The 15,273-nt window shown below is 40.6% G+C and overlaps 1 protein-coding gene across 1 annotated transcript in view; it reads right to left on the bottom strand.

Moving 5' to 3' along the window:
* STK10 (serine/threonine kinase 10) overlaps nucleotides 1-15,273 on the bottom strand; it is a 67,541-nt gene that overhangs the window by 15,863 nt on the left and 36,405 nt on the right. Inside the window, exons 5-11 of the mRNA XM_075274707.1 lie at nucleotides 7,992-8,064; nucleotides 6,285-6,479; nucleotides 5,748-5,829; nucleotides 4,628-4,759; nucleotides 4,021-4,545; nucleotides 1,244-1,374; nucleotides 229-352 (exon numbers count right to left, since the gene is read on the bottom strand). Of these exons, the coding sequence (XP_075130808.1) occupies nucleotides 229-352; nucleotides 1,244-1,374; nucleotides 4,021-4,545; nucleotides 4,628-4,759; nucleotides 5,748-5,829; nucleotides 6,285-6,479; nucleotides 7,992-8,064 (1,262 nt within the window). The remainder of the gene's footprint in view (nucleotides 1-228; nucleotides 353-1,243; nucleotides 1,375-4,020; nucleotides 4,546-4,627; nucleotides 4,760-5,747; nucleotides 5,830-6,284; nucleotides 6,480-7,991; nucleotides 8,065-15,273) is intronic.

Below are 15,273 nucleotides of genomic sequence, written 5' to 3'. Positions count from 1 at the left end.
TCAATAAATTCTGCAGGATTTTGTCTTTTTTTTTTTTTAACAGAAATCTATAAGAAAGTATAAATGTATGAGCTCCATGTATATCTCATAAGTTAACAGTTGGACCATCATAACAACGTATCACCCATCTAAAAGGATGATTGGTGGGGGCCCACACAGATCATAAGAACAAAGGTCCCGAGACCCCGGCGTAAATGGAGTTGTAGGATAGATGCAATGACAACTCACATGCATTTCCTGTTCAAATCGGCGCAGCATCTGCTCCTGCTGCAGCACGTGCTTAGAGTTCAGCTGGGCCTGGTTTCTGTGCTCTTCCTTCTGCAGTAATCGCAATTCACGAAGCTCCTGACGCCTGCGATTCATTTGACAAAAAAGGAAGCAAGTCATTACGTTATCATGGATTGTATTAAACTTGTTATTTTAAGTTGCCTTTAAGTCATGCAGAGCTAGAATAGTTTGGACACTTTGCTGGAACTGCTACCTAATGGTCTTAACCATCTGCCTAAGGAAGAGATTGACATAGAGGTGGTCCATAGGCTGAATATAATACCCAACAACTACCATTCTATTAACCAATAAAATCTAAATAACAGGCGTCAGGATAATCAGTCAGTCATACACAGGAACAGTTCCTCATTTAAAAAAAAAACAAAAAACTTTAAATAGGGGTTGTCCATTTCTATATATCCATTAGGGGTATTTTCAGTTAACAGAGAAGGGTCCTCTGCTCAGAATCCTTATGCCATGGCCAGGGTGGAGAGCAGCTCACAAGGAGCAGCTGAAATACTGGAGGACTTCTGTCCTGAATTACACAAATACTCCATTGATGGGCGCTGTGTGATACTTATTTACCCCAGTGGTGGCATTGCAGAGACATACACGAATTATTGCAGTGTGTCTCCCCAGAATATTGGCTAGTTCAGACAAGCATACTCCTCTCAACAGGGAATATGTGTAAAATGTATGTACCTCCGAGCCGGACCACAAGTCAGTTGACATGAACCCTCTAAATCTATGATGTGCTACATTTTGGGGATTAGAGTGGTGGTCAGTCCGGGACATATCTATTATACAGACGTAGGTGCAGGCAATATGCTCATCTATGAGAGCCCTACAACTGATTGCGGAGGGTCCCAGCAAGGGCATGTGCAGTATGGACAACTCCTTTCATAATATGTATGTTCAGTGTCCCTTCAATTTGTACAGAACTCGTACAGGATGTTTAGAATTAAATCCTATGTACCTTAGAAACCGCATCTCTTCATCCTTCTTATCATCATCTCCAATAATCTTAGAGGTGGTGACACTTACTTGCACACCATCAACTACATATCGTCTGGTACGTTTTAAAGTCTTGTTGTGAAGCCGAGAATCCTAGAAGACGACAATTCCAGTTTTTAAAAACTTTACACAAAATATTCCAGTAGTCTAATATTGAGACTGGAAACAAATAGATTTACTGGTTTCCAATTTACCACAGAAAGCAAAGAACAATTTTCTGAGCAAATGTTGACAACCTGTAGATGGCGCAGTTCATTATAATTCATATTCATAAATGATAAAAGATGTGGCAAATAACCAGGGTCACCTGAATATATTGCTCATTATTACCGCCTAACATGCCGAGCTGGGGCTACCTTGGTAACTTTCATGTGGCGCTGACAGCTGTGACATGATGGAGATTCGGGGGTGGTGATTGTCAATGTCTGTAAAGTGCTGTGGAACATGATGGAGCTATATAAGCAAGTAAGATAAATAAATAAAATATAAGGTTGGACAGTCTGTGACAACTATGTATGTATGAGATAAAAAATATATATAAAAATAGTATATATAGATATACTCACAAACATGCACATACATGCGTACACATACATATACTGCCCTCTATCATTTTATTATTTTTGGGAAGGAAAAGGGGAGATCATATTTTCAAGTAAAGCATTACCTTACTACTGAATATCTGCTACAATTTTAAGTAGGGGATTGGTTATGAATGGTAACCTCAAAATGTCAGACTTCCTTCTGCTGTATTATACAATTGTCTCCACTGGGAAGAAATAATTGCATAATTTTAATGATACCACCCTCTGTTATTCCTCCTGGTAATGTATGAATAAATTGACAACTAGATGTTACAAATCTCGTGCCTTCTGATCAGCGCAAACAGTGTCAGACTGTATATAATGACATACTAACAAGGATGAGGGCAACACCCAGTTACAGAGGAATAGCACAATTTACTAAGTAGAGATTTTCCAAAAACATCAAACGTGTAAGGGGAGTTAACACGTCCCCCTTAAACTATGAAATGTACTTACAAAGGGGGGTCTCTTTCACTCAGAGCCCTTCCCCTTTCATTCAGGCACAAGGAGCATTAAACGTATGTTTGTCAGTCCTACAAGCAGCATGGCCATGCCCTTAGGTATGTTTGCTTTACCCTTTATCCATGTATCTCCGTCAGCAGTTTTGCAGGGTTAAGTTTGAGATTTCTCTATCTGTGATCCATCAGTTAAGTTGTGCTAATCCTACTGGCTACAATAAAGGGCAAGTCTGCCAAAATCTGAAGACTGGTAACTTGTAAGCGTATATCCCCAGCAACCAGACTGTCAGATGGACTGGCACTAAATAGACAGTAGAGAAGGTGGAACTTGGCAGAAATCACACCATGCCATATCACAGTGACCATCAGAATATTTACAAAAATACATTTAGATGGAATACTGTATATATTAAATATCAAATATGTTGTCATTAATATGTATATTCATGACTACTCTTTATAGTGTGGCCCAAACAGGACACTTCTGTGCTACCCCAACACTACACCAATACCAATGATAACCAGCTTTGTCCATTGTGCTCCTTGTAAACACCAGAAGACAAACAGTGAACACACGCAATATCCAGTGCATACAAAGCATCAGTTCCCATAAACTGCAACCATGTGCAAGAATAAATAAGCTGCCCTATTAGAATTTGCCATATTTCTTTTCAATAATCAAGACAGAGAATACAAAGACTAGGCCTGAACTCAGGATCAGGGTATATTTGTAATATTATTGCGTCACCATAAAGTAATAGGTGAAGCCATATAGAATTGCACTAGTTTGTGTACATCTCAATCCCTGTGCAAGGCTGTGTAGCTGTGAACATGCCAATTGGTTTTCTAAAGCCATCTGTAAATCCACTTGATGAAGCTGACAATGCTGAAACATTAAGACGCTCGCTCTCTGTTTAATGTGCTAAAAGAAGAAACGCTGATGAGAAGTAAATACATTGGTGAGTTCCTTAAGACGGCACATTAAGGGATAAGGAACAGTAGTTAACGCTGAAGCTGTGATGTAGCGTTAAGTCTTATACCTAAACGTTCATCACATAAAACATGCAAACGCATTCCTAGATTCTTGTGAACGTCATCTGTTAATGATCAGACATTGTTTGCCAAAGTAATGGAGAGGTCAAATGGTGACAGTATTTCAGGAATGGAATAGAGCAGGTTGGTGGACCTGTTGGAGGAGGTGGAAGTGAGCGGATGCATGTCAGTATCCTAGGTGAATCATTTACAATTTAGTACACATGCAATACTGCAGAGAAGTCCAGGACTGGCCCTTCACGTATTGTAGGCTTCATGCTACAAAGCTAAATGTGACTATCTGTTGACATTTTATGGTTGGTGATAAAAGTTGAACCATATAGTGATTTACTGTGACAACAAGGCTATGTAATTCTGGGGAAATGCACGTAATTGTCTTATGGAGACAGAGGACGGGGCTATTTGTGTCTCTAGAATGACATTAGATGTCTAGAAATCGGTTTCATACACTGAAGAACACTTTTTCCTCATCTTTCAAATTTCCTGATAAATTCCATTTTTATTACTATTATTTTAGGTAAAAGTGTCGATATCCAAAGACCGATGCTCGGTGTCATCAGAAGATAAACACACAATAAAAATGACCAGGGTGTCATCCGATTATAAAATGGATAAAGAGTTGCAGGTGGCAGAAGCCAACTTACCCTAACAGAGATGGAACCAGTCTCTTTATTAACAGATAGATCAGCTGACAAGTTGAGACTGAGGTCCATACTGTCTGAGGCAGAGTTACTGCCTGAATCAGAGTCTCTCTTGGATCGACTGCTGAAGAAACGGGAAGGAGAGTCAAAGGTTCCATTGGGAATCAGTTCTGCAGATAGCCGATCATACTGGTTGCTCTTTGGTCTGTGGTCATTTGTCACAGGTGGGCCATGGTCTTTTCTGTTGTCCGGGTTGTGATTCTCAACGATTGAATTATTATTTATTTTGGGTTCGAGTAATGGGTTAATGATGATGATGTCAGGTTTCATTTGTTCTTTGCCATTGAGGTTCTGGGTGGTGTTCTCAGAAGACGTTATACTATCAGGCTTGCTGCTTATAGTGCTGTTTGGGCTTTGGCCATCTAACTGGTCTTCATGAGCCTTTAATCCATTGCTTGTGGGCTCTGTGTTACCCGACTTGCCCTTTTCTACCTCAAATGAGTACTTGCTTCCATTCTTTGCAGGTGGCTGAAATAAAACATGAAATATTAGACCTGTAGGGTATTTATCATATAGTAGGGGAAACAGCATCAACATACAGACAACTTACAGACATTGGATCTGGAGACTCTTCTTCCTCCAGATCTCCATTCTCTTCTATTTCATCTAGTACTTCAGCTTTCGCCTCTGCCACAAGATCCCGCAAAATTTTGTTGTTGAAGCCTTTGTTCACAAATGGATGCTGGGCACATCAAAACAAAGAAGATTACATTTTTTTTTAATTTACTTTAAAAACAGTCAAGAAAATGTGATGTAGACTATAGATTGTTAGTCAACATTCAGGATCTAACAAACTAAAAATCAATAGCCTAAAGTCTTGATCTATGGAAAGAAAAAACAAACCCTATACATTAGAGGACAATGAAAGAAAATGAATCGCTGAACATCAATCAGAATACATCCGGGTACCAACAACCCATCCCCCGCAACAATACCCTGTAATATTGGATTGGGTAGAACTCTTTCAATGAGTTAATCATGGTAGCTCAATCGGATAGAGGGCAACCGGCTCAATGCTCTTACAGTAGAGGACCCTCTTCTATGTGGTGTGTGGAGACTTGTACAGCCATAGTCACTCCACTGTAAAGGATCATGGGAGTAATATGCAAATCTGTCTCCCAAGATGTAAATAGGGAGACAGTGCCTCTGTTATGCTGCTGAATTTTCTCTACCATCTTAGAGGTGATAGTTTTGTCTTGATTGGTTGTCAATGGATACAACCATGAATGCAGGAACTTTATGTGATATGGAACTTGACAGAAGTCCAACCACAATTTCCATATTATTATAGTTTATCAAGGCAGACACACTACACGTAGGATAAGATAACCCAGACACAATAAGGAAATCATGGCTGACAAGTGCCAGACTATAGAAATTTCCTCCATTCAGGGTAGTATCAACTGGCAGCTTGTTAGAGAAAATCTTTAAAACTCTGCAAAATTTATATTTGCAAAAATGACTTAAGGTATACAAAATGAAAATATGGTTACATTCATGCACAATCCCTTTAACGACTCCTTATTGCTATATAGATCACGGGTAGTGAAATTAAAGTGCCTCAAAAGAATTGAGGAACACATGAAAGGAACAGCATGAAGGAAAAATATTTGCAAAACAGAGTAATCTTCTTGATAATACTCATTGTTGGTAGAAGGAGCTTGGCTTACCTCCAGGAGCTGCACTGTGCTTGGCCTGGTATCTGGATTCTTATCAAGAGCCTTTTTCAGGAAGTCCCGGAACTCCTGAGACCTTTCAACAACAGAGCAGTTGGTGATGTCATTTCAGATACAATATGACAGGGACGTGTCGAAAAAAAAACAACTTTTTTTTTTATTATTATTCATTTCCCTAGCAGATTTGGCACCAGTTCCGATCAACACTGTTGAGATCACGGGTCAGAAAGAGCGGACAAACGTCCAAACATCCAGACTGTCTAAATTTATAAACGGAAGAAGCAAAGATATTTTTAGGGAAGGCATGTGCAGCTTTCTGGGGCCACATGGTAAACTACGTAGAGAACATTGTCTTTATGTACACTCCACTACAAAGCCCTGACCAGCAACAATCACTAATATGAAGCAGATTTCTGAAGAATCTACAAAAATATGTTCCAAACAAAGAAATAAAATGCCTGGAATGTCTTTTAATATAATCTATTGAACACGCAAAGTTGTGAATAACTTCGGCACGGCCATAACACTCACCACTTTGAAGGTGAAGACAGTGTGGGGGGATCGGATTTGGCGATTTTCAAAAGCACTCGCATGGGATTAAGTTCATGGTGTGGTGGCTCAATCTGCGCCATTTCAATGAGCGTTATGCCTAAAGACCAAATGTCAGCTTTGTAGTCGTAGGGAGCGTCTTTCATCGTCTCGCACATCACCACTTCTGGGGCCATCCTGGAAATAGAAGATGAAGTGTTTATATGAACGAGATAATTCACACTTTCCTCACTACTTCTGTATAGACCCGGACATGTCAGACTGTCATAACTGAAGAGGCAGCCGAAAAGGGAATTGCTGTGGAAATGTAAAATATGTTGATGAAAAACATTCCTCTTACATCTGGATATCAACATGCTTTAATACACAGAAGTATATACTGGGTGACATTGAGCATTCCTGTCTTAAAGCAGAAGTTATTAGTCAGTAATAGTGGAGAACATTTGCTACTTCATGAAGGATTGCTTCTAAGACCGTGCTTAACTGTACAAATCTCAGGGGCCTATGCATGTTACTGGGGGTCTTAATCTACCTACAGCTGTAACTAGTAAATCCCTATGGTGGTAGTAATGATTTTATACAGATGGGCCCTGACAGGTATTTCATATTCCAGTGTCTCCAGCCTATCTCTAAAAGTTCACTTCCCAGCAACCCCACCAGCTTATTGGAAGGGCAGAACTGGCACGGCTCTGTATGGCTGTGTAATGGCAGTAAATTGTACTGCAGTTCTCTCCTATTCACCTGAAAGTACCAGTCACAGCTACTACACAATGTACACAGCTGTGCCCGTTCCAGAGAGCCATCGCCCATTCAACCAGCTGATCTGTGAGGGTACCTAAAGTTGGATCCTACTGATCTGATACTGCTTTCCTATCCTTAGGCTTAGCTTGTCAATATTAAAGTAAAAATCTCTATAGAAAAGAGTCTACTTTCGCAGAATCCACACCGCCGGTCCATGAATTGACTCGGATATTGCAGTTTAACTCTTCATGTCAATGGGTTTAAGTGGCAAACACAGCCAATGCACAAGAGAGGTTGCTGTGCCTGGGAACACAAGCAAACCCCTTTTCTCTAATACTAGAAGGAGCAGGGAATCTGAGCTGCATATCAAAAAACCCTAGCACTGTCCACTGAAAAGTAAAACATTACAAGCCAACAAAATAGTCATGTCTTTAAACCGTGAAATAGAAGGTGCACTTTAAATAAGGAGGTACAGCACATTCCTCAAGGCTTCTCATTCTAGGCATAGTTTTCACCAAGATAGTTCTCCACTTACATCAGCTCTACATAAGGAAAACATTTAGTAGTTCTCCTCAATATAAGCATACCCTTGTAGAGGCCACAAAAGCTGCAATATACACTGTCAGCTTCATATTAAACAGGAATAGGGGACAGTAACCAGCACTATCCTATGACTGAATACCTACTATAGCCTACAGAAAGTCTGTATATGGGGTGAAGAAGGAGACACTAATTCATATTCTTAGAGAGTTTGCCTTGTTCATCTAAGCTAGAACAACTAAAAGAAGGAACCTACTGTATATTAGAAATCTGACTATTAAGTATCTTTCACCTTGGACTTTTTTCTGAAATCGCAAAAAAAAAAAAAAATTTATTCTGAAAATCCCAGTCAGCCTTTCTGTACAGGCCTCTCTATATTTCATTATATCTCAGAACGTGACAACTTACCAGTAAGGAGTACCTATGAAGGAGTCTCTCCTCTGCAATGTTTTTGCATTCTTTGCTGAAACGCCAAAATCCGCTGCAAGAAATAGAAAGAAGGTTAGGCCGCTGATTTTTACTTGGTTCAATAGCCATAACAAGTTATGTACAGTCCCAGAATTAGGTCATACATGTATATTTAGGCTCTGTTCATATTGGCATCTATTCGATTCAGATTACAGGCGTGCTAATTTTTAAGCCGATATTGATGAAAACCACTGGTTACCACTGTCCTATAAAGAGGTCTGTCAGCTTCAGTGGTCTGATTTTTGTTTTCTTTGACAGTATGAGCAATTCTATTAGGGCTCGTTGACACAGGGCAAGAAGGGCCGGAATCTGAAGCAGAATCGACCTCAGAATCCGTCTCCTCACAATAGAGGTCTATGTAGAACAATAGCTTCCTTTTTGCGTGAGCGATATGTTCCAGCGCACGGAAAAAAAAAAGAAGCGAGCTGCCCTTTCTTCAAGTGGATTCCGCAGCTGAGTCAGCCCCGGTGTCCTCCTCGTGACAGCACTCTCTGGACTAGACCCATTCGTTTGGGCCTACTCCGGAGCGGGAAGCCGTGACCGTCGCATTTTGGTCCTATTCTGACACAGCTTTCCGCATCAGAATCAGGACCAAAATACGTGGTTCTGTGCTCCGTGTGATCGAGGCCTAAGACTAGCATACTGTTAGTGTCAACAAGACAGAAACTATGACAGCTGGCAGAAAAACGTGTCAACAGAGCTGTACAAAGTTGTAAGAATGTTACATATAGGAACAACACACAACAGTTATAATATATATAAATAAATTACCACTAGCTACTAGTTCCGGCACTAGACATCAGTCCTGTGCAGATGGTTACACATGGTAGCCGTTACATGGAGTGCTTTCTGCCATTGTTCCGGATATCCAGTACACATCGGCACATTATAGGCAGCTCTCTAATATCACCAATGAGCACATTAGGTGGAGGTTACAAGAGGTAATTAAAACCCTCTCTAGAGGGCGCCATAACAAGTACAAGATTGCAACATCGAAGAACATTTTCTTTCTTTCAGAATCCCAATTGAAAATTGCTGTGTTATGTGATATTTTATCACAAAATCCTTTAACTTATGATCTATGGCAGGTCCCATTTAAAATATAGTAAATAAAACAAAACTATGACCATATTTATTAGGCATAACTAAACAGGCTATTTCAGGACAGCATAGGAGTAATATTACAGTTAACAGACTAAACACTTTCTACAGACAAGCAATTGCATGGTTAGTGTAAAACTGTTTATGTGAAAAGTTTGCGACCACAAAAGCCTTCGTACAACAGCCTTGATTGTCTTAATTCACAACAGTGCGGCTTCTAGGAGTCCCCATCGGCTGACAATGCACTTTGTAGATGTAGTTTCACAGCAGAAGTGAGCAGCCACGTCACTATGACCCCTGCACAAATAACACAAGTGTGACACAAACCAGACCACTCAACCACAGCGCCACAAAGTGAGCCAGTGTTGCAGATGGTGTCTGAGGGCGCCATCACCTGCCACATCCAACATAACACAGATCTTACTCTGTAACATGGGATTGTAGCAAGGGCTAGTTTTGCACCAACATCAAAGAAATATCCAATGAAGATGTTATTTACAGATCTTATTAAAAGAAGCCTTCCATTTGAAGTTATTGAGCTATCGAGTGCCTAGGGCTGTGGACTTGGTAGGCTAAACCAGTCTTCCATTATATCACAGTTTGACTCCTTTATAAATGGCTGACAGCTAGTGTCAGTCAGAAACTGTAAAGCGCCCTTAATTCATTAAAAAGCCAATGATCGAAGATTGGAGAGATCTTGGAGGAGTTTGAGGGTTGGGATATAAGGATCCTCGATTCCAATGAGGTGACTTTGTACAGATAACTATTCCACAGGAAATCTTCATAAGTTCTACTTAAGCCTTTGTTTTAAAATACCAGTACGGTGGCAGACCGCCCAACCATCGCCCGACACCTCTACTTTAGGCGATAGACTTTTAACCCTTAATATGAGCAATCATGGTGACAGAATGTAAAAATATGGACCATGTATGGGATTCCTGCAGCTCCTCACTGTATGGTGCCTTTTAAGATACCATATTGTTGAGTACAACAATGCCTGTAGGGGAGAACGCATGCTGTCACACAGTCATGTACATGGATTGTAAACCTAGGAGATTGCTAGCCAATTCTCCTTACTGCAGAGTCTGACATCACAGAATGAGCTGTCGCTCTTTAAGTTACCAAAAACTAAGTAATGATCTATTGCTTTGATATGTGTATATATGGAATAGCAGAGAGATCTGTGCAATATGGGTGTAAATGATCCACCTCATACACAGCATATCTGCATTACATACAATAGAGAGACTGACACGGTCATCTTAGGAAAACCTCCATTGTCCTCGTAATATATACGCATCATATAATAGCACAATGGCACATTGTGTATACACAGTCCAGTGATCCTTCTTTATCTGTAATATATTAAGGTATACCTTCATTTTACTGCAAAAAACATCTACACCCTCAGCCTTGGGTCAAAATAACATACTTGTGAGGTAGAGCTGGATACAAGTGAGTGATCTATGAGGAATACACTATCTTAGCCTGAGGAGGACCGCATAACACTTGAAGTACTTGCTGTTATATTAACTTTGGGCGACATACAACTATACCGCGTTTTTTTAATCACACTACATGAACAGTGTCTGCGTATACTTTGGGAAAAGCTCCTGATACATAGGCATAAAGGTATCTACACTCACCGGCCACTTTATTAGGTACACCATGCTAGTAACGGGTTGGACCCCCTTTTGCCTTCAGAACTGCCTCAATTCTTCGTGGCATAGATTCAACAAGGTGCTGGAAGCATTCCTCAGAGATTTTGGTCCATATTGACATGATGGCATCACACAGTTGCCGCAGATTTGTCGGCTGCACATCCATGATGCGAATCTCCCGTTCCACCACATCCCAAAGATGCTCTATTGGATTGAGATCTGGTGACTGTGGAGGCCATTGGAGTACAGTGAACTCATTGTCATGTTCAAGAAACCAGTCTGAGATGATTCCAGCTTTATGACATGGCGCATTATCCTGCTGAAAGTAGCCATCAGATGTTGGGTACATTGTGGTCATAAAGGGATGGACATGGTCAGCAACAATACTCAGGTAGGCTTTGGCGTTGCAACGATGCTCAATTGGTACCAAGAGGCCCAAAGAGTGCCAAGAAAATATTCCCCACACCATGACACCACCACCACCAGCCTGAACCGTTGATACAAGGCAGGATGGATCCATGCTTTCATGTTGTTGACGCCAAATTCTGACCCTACCATCCGAATGTCGCAGCAGAAATCGAGACTCATCAGACCAGGCAACGTTTTTCCAATCTTCAATTGTCCAATTTCGATGAGCTTGTGCAAATTGTAGCCTCAGTTTCCTGTTCTTAGCAGAAAGGAGTGGCACCCGGTGTGGTCTTCTGCTGCTGTAGCCCATCTGCCTCCAAGTTCGACGTACTGTGCGTTCAGAGATGCTCTTCTGGCTACCTTGGTTGTAACGGGTGGCTATTTGAGTCACTGTTGCCTTTCTATCAGCTCGAACCAGTCTGGCCATTCTCCTCTGACCTCTGGCATCAACAACGCATTTCCGCACACAGAACTGCCGCTCACTGGATGTTTTTTCTTTTTCGGACCATTCTCTGTAAACCCTAGGGATGGTTTGTGCGTGAAAATCCCAGTAGATCAGCAGTTTCTGAAATACTCAGACCAGCCCTTCTGGCACCAACAACCATGCCACGTTCAAAGGCACTCAAATCACCTTTCTTCCCCATACTGATGCTCGGTTTGAACTGCAGGAGATTGTCTTGACCATGTCTACATGCCTAAATGCACTGAGTTGCCGCCATGTGATTGGCTGATTAGAAATTAAGTGTTAACGAGCAGTTGGACAGGTGTACCTAATAAAGTGGCCGGTGAGTGTATTCACTCAATAGAGTAATGTTCATTTTCCTCCACTGTGTTCCTATGCACGGCACACCATTTTACCATACAGTGTATCATGGAAAAAGGCATATACTGCGTGGTATTGGGAATAAAGAAGATTGTTCCCATAGAATCCTGCCTTCTGCTTTGTTCTGCTGGTTTTCACCCTCTTGAAATTGGGGTGGGTAGGCATGCTCAAAAATATTTTGTTTCCTGTGCGTTTTTTCTTCCTAATATATATATATATATATATATATATATATATATATATATATATATATATATATATATATATATAGTTTCTTTTTTTTTTTTAACAATGTGGCTAATGGCAATATAGTAGCAAAGGGTGAATGCACACATCAGGAAATACTCCCAACATAAGCATCCAAAGTATAGGCATAACATCATGTGATCTCACCTCAAGACCCTTTTTTTCTCACTAGAGGTCTTTATTGAAGCATATATAACTCAAGCTAAAGATCATATCTACATATCGGGCCAAGTTCACGTGTTGGAGACTATTACAGAAACTGCCGAAAATCATTGGAGAGAAAAGCCCTGCACAGAGGACTTCTTCTCTGCCGCTTTATGGTACACACTCAGCAGACCCATTATAGTAAATGGGGTCTACTGGGCTCCATGTGTAACTATTGTCTGGCCCTTCATTGTTCATATTCCCTGGCAGACCTGAACTACGGAGATCATGGCGCAGATGTGAAGCCGCATGGCATTCCTATTGGCAGCCACTATTGTGAAACAGTTACTAGAATACTGCTCCACAATGAGAGGGTCAAACTGTAGCAATCTTGACCTTAAAGTGTATCTCTAGTAATATACAACTTTCCATACATTAATAGTACAGGTGAAAATAAGAAACTTTGTAATATATATGGTTAAGGAGATCTCTTTCCTTCCCTGCTTAAGTGGTTTTCGTGCTCCTTATCTTCAAGCTTCATTATGTTGGTAGCCATATTTAACCTCACACATAAAGCTCTATGGAGCAGAGAGGAGAGAGTATGTCCTGCCTGTTGGATACTTTATTTATTGCCTCATTCTGTGTATTATCACCTTATCTACAACTTAGTGTTAATTTAAACAAAAAAAAAAATAAAAAAAATGAATTAGTGTAATAGCAGCAATTATCTGAGCGTCTTTTCTCTTTGTAGACTAAGGGGGCGTTCACACTACCGTCTGTGTCCGACAGGTAGTGTCCGCTCCTAGTGTCCGCTCAAAATCTGGCACGGACATTAGGAACGGACACTAGCTGTGTCCGTGACACTTGTCATTTATTTAAATGGGCATCGGGTGCGTTCTTTTGCACTCCGTGCCCTTCCTTCACTGTCCGCAAGTAAAGATGTCCGACTTTTCAAGCAGACAGAAGAACCCTACATGTCGGGTTTTTCTGTCCGCTTGAAAAGTCGGACATCTTTACTTGCGGACAGTGAAGGAAGGGCACAGAGTGCAAAAGAACGCACCCGATGCCCATTTAAATAAATGACAAGTGTCACGGACACAGCTAGTGTCCGCGCCAGATTTTGAGCGGACACTACCTGTCGGACACCGACGGTAGTGTGAACGCCCCCTAATATGGAGAAAGTAACTGTCTGAGAAATGGGGAGGAAAACATTTAATAGGAGATATATATATATATATATATATATATATATATATATATATATATATACACATACACACATATATACATATACACACACACACACACACACACACACACAGTTTCACCTTTATGTAAGGTTGTTTATAACTGGAGCTATGCTTTAAAGAGGCATTTCCACCTTAGACAATTATGGAATAGTATATACCATAAACCATGGTAGAGAGCGACAAGAACTGTCACTCATTTGCGAGAGTTGTGTTCCAGAGGTGGGTCTTGCACACTCGGCATATTACAAATATAGTATACACTTTTACTTTGTATAATAGGAAATACAGATTAATAAGGCCCTTTCACCACCTACACTAACTCCATATTCTTTTAATCTTTCAGTAGTTACTCTTCCACTTATTCTGGTGCAGATATGTTTTTTTTTTCTCTAGCCCCCATTCCCAAATGATCAGTGTAGTTAGGTGGGTGGTCGTAGCTGGAGTAGACAGCCCTAACCCAACCATCTGACAAGTACAGAGTCTTATTAGCCTATTGGTTTCTGAAAACAACTTTACTGATTTTTCAGGAATAATGGGGAGGTACAGAAAGCGGAATTTTTTAACCACAAATGTACCAGAATCAGTGCAGTGGCACTAAAGGATGCAAAAAATTGGAGGCAGTGATAGGCAGGTCCTCTTTAAGAAGTGTTTCTGCCAGATGATTGTTTTGTAGAACCACAGGAACAATGCTAAGGACTGGGCAACTGGGTAAGGGGATTTTAAACTTCGACCCACATCCAAATCCATGTGTTTTGACAGGTCTGTATTTCGATAGTTATTTTTGGACAATTCTTACTAAGAGAACTGAGGGCTAGAGCAATTTACATAACAAGTGTGTCCTCAGAACATTTGGCAGAACACCTCCCGAACAAGAAGTTTCTTTTCTAGGTTTGCATCTTGATCATGTAACCTCACACTGAAGGTGGTGATACAGGCTCAGTGTAATTCTTGTAGTAAGGTTTTGCATTAGCTAATTTTAAAGTGTCGGGCCTCACGGGATATTTCCACTTCAGCAGAAAAGGATTAAAATTAAACTAAATAGCATTCTGGCACAAAAAGGAAGTTCTTTGATTGCATAAAAGCGATCCAGTGCAAGAGTATTAAGTCTGTGACATAACAAATGGCCACTCTGAATGCCCTGTTTGTTGGAGACATGGGAAATTAACCTTGACTTCAGCAGAGGTAATGGCTATGCAAAACACATTCAATGTTGATTTTTAAGTCCGTTTTGCTGTAGGCAACGCTGACATTTTTGCAACAAATATGTCAATGTGTTGCAGGATTTCAATACATTTTTTGCATTTCTTAAACTATGATGAGAAGTTTCTCCCATTTTTAATTTTACCCACTACTGAAGAAAAATGCCACAAATCAAGAAGAAAACCAAGTCAAATTGTACTCATGATATGCACATGCCCGCTAGTCTCTAATCGACAGATTTCTCTCCATTACTGTGCATAGGGAGAAAATGGTCACTTGACAGATGGAGAACAGGGGGGCTCAAAAGCCTCAATGGTGATGCAGAGAAGATTACCATTGAAGTTCTCCAAAGCTACTTTACATTAAAACTACTGAAATCCGGGTGACTG

The sequence above is a fragment of the Leptodactylus fuscus genome, chromosome 5 (assembly GCF_031893055.1).
Source record: "Leptodactylus fuscus isolate aLepFus1 chromosome 5, aLepFus1.hap2, whole genome shotgun sequence".
Lineage (NCBI taxonomy): Eukaryota > Metazoa > Chordata > Amphibia > Anura > Leptodactylidae > Leptodactylus > Leptodactylus fuscus.
Note: the sequence above shows the minus strand (reverse complement) of the source record. Positions and strands in the feature narration are given on the sequence as shown.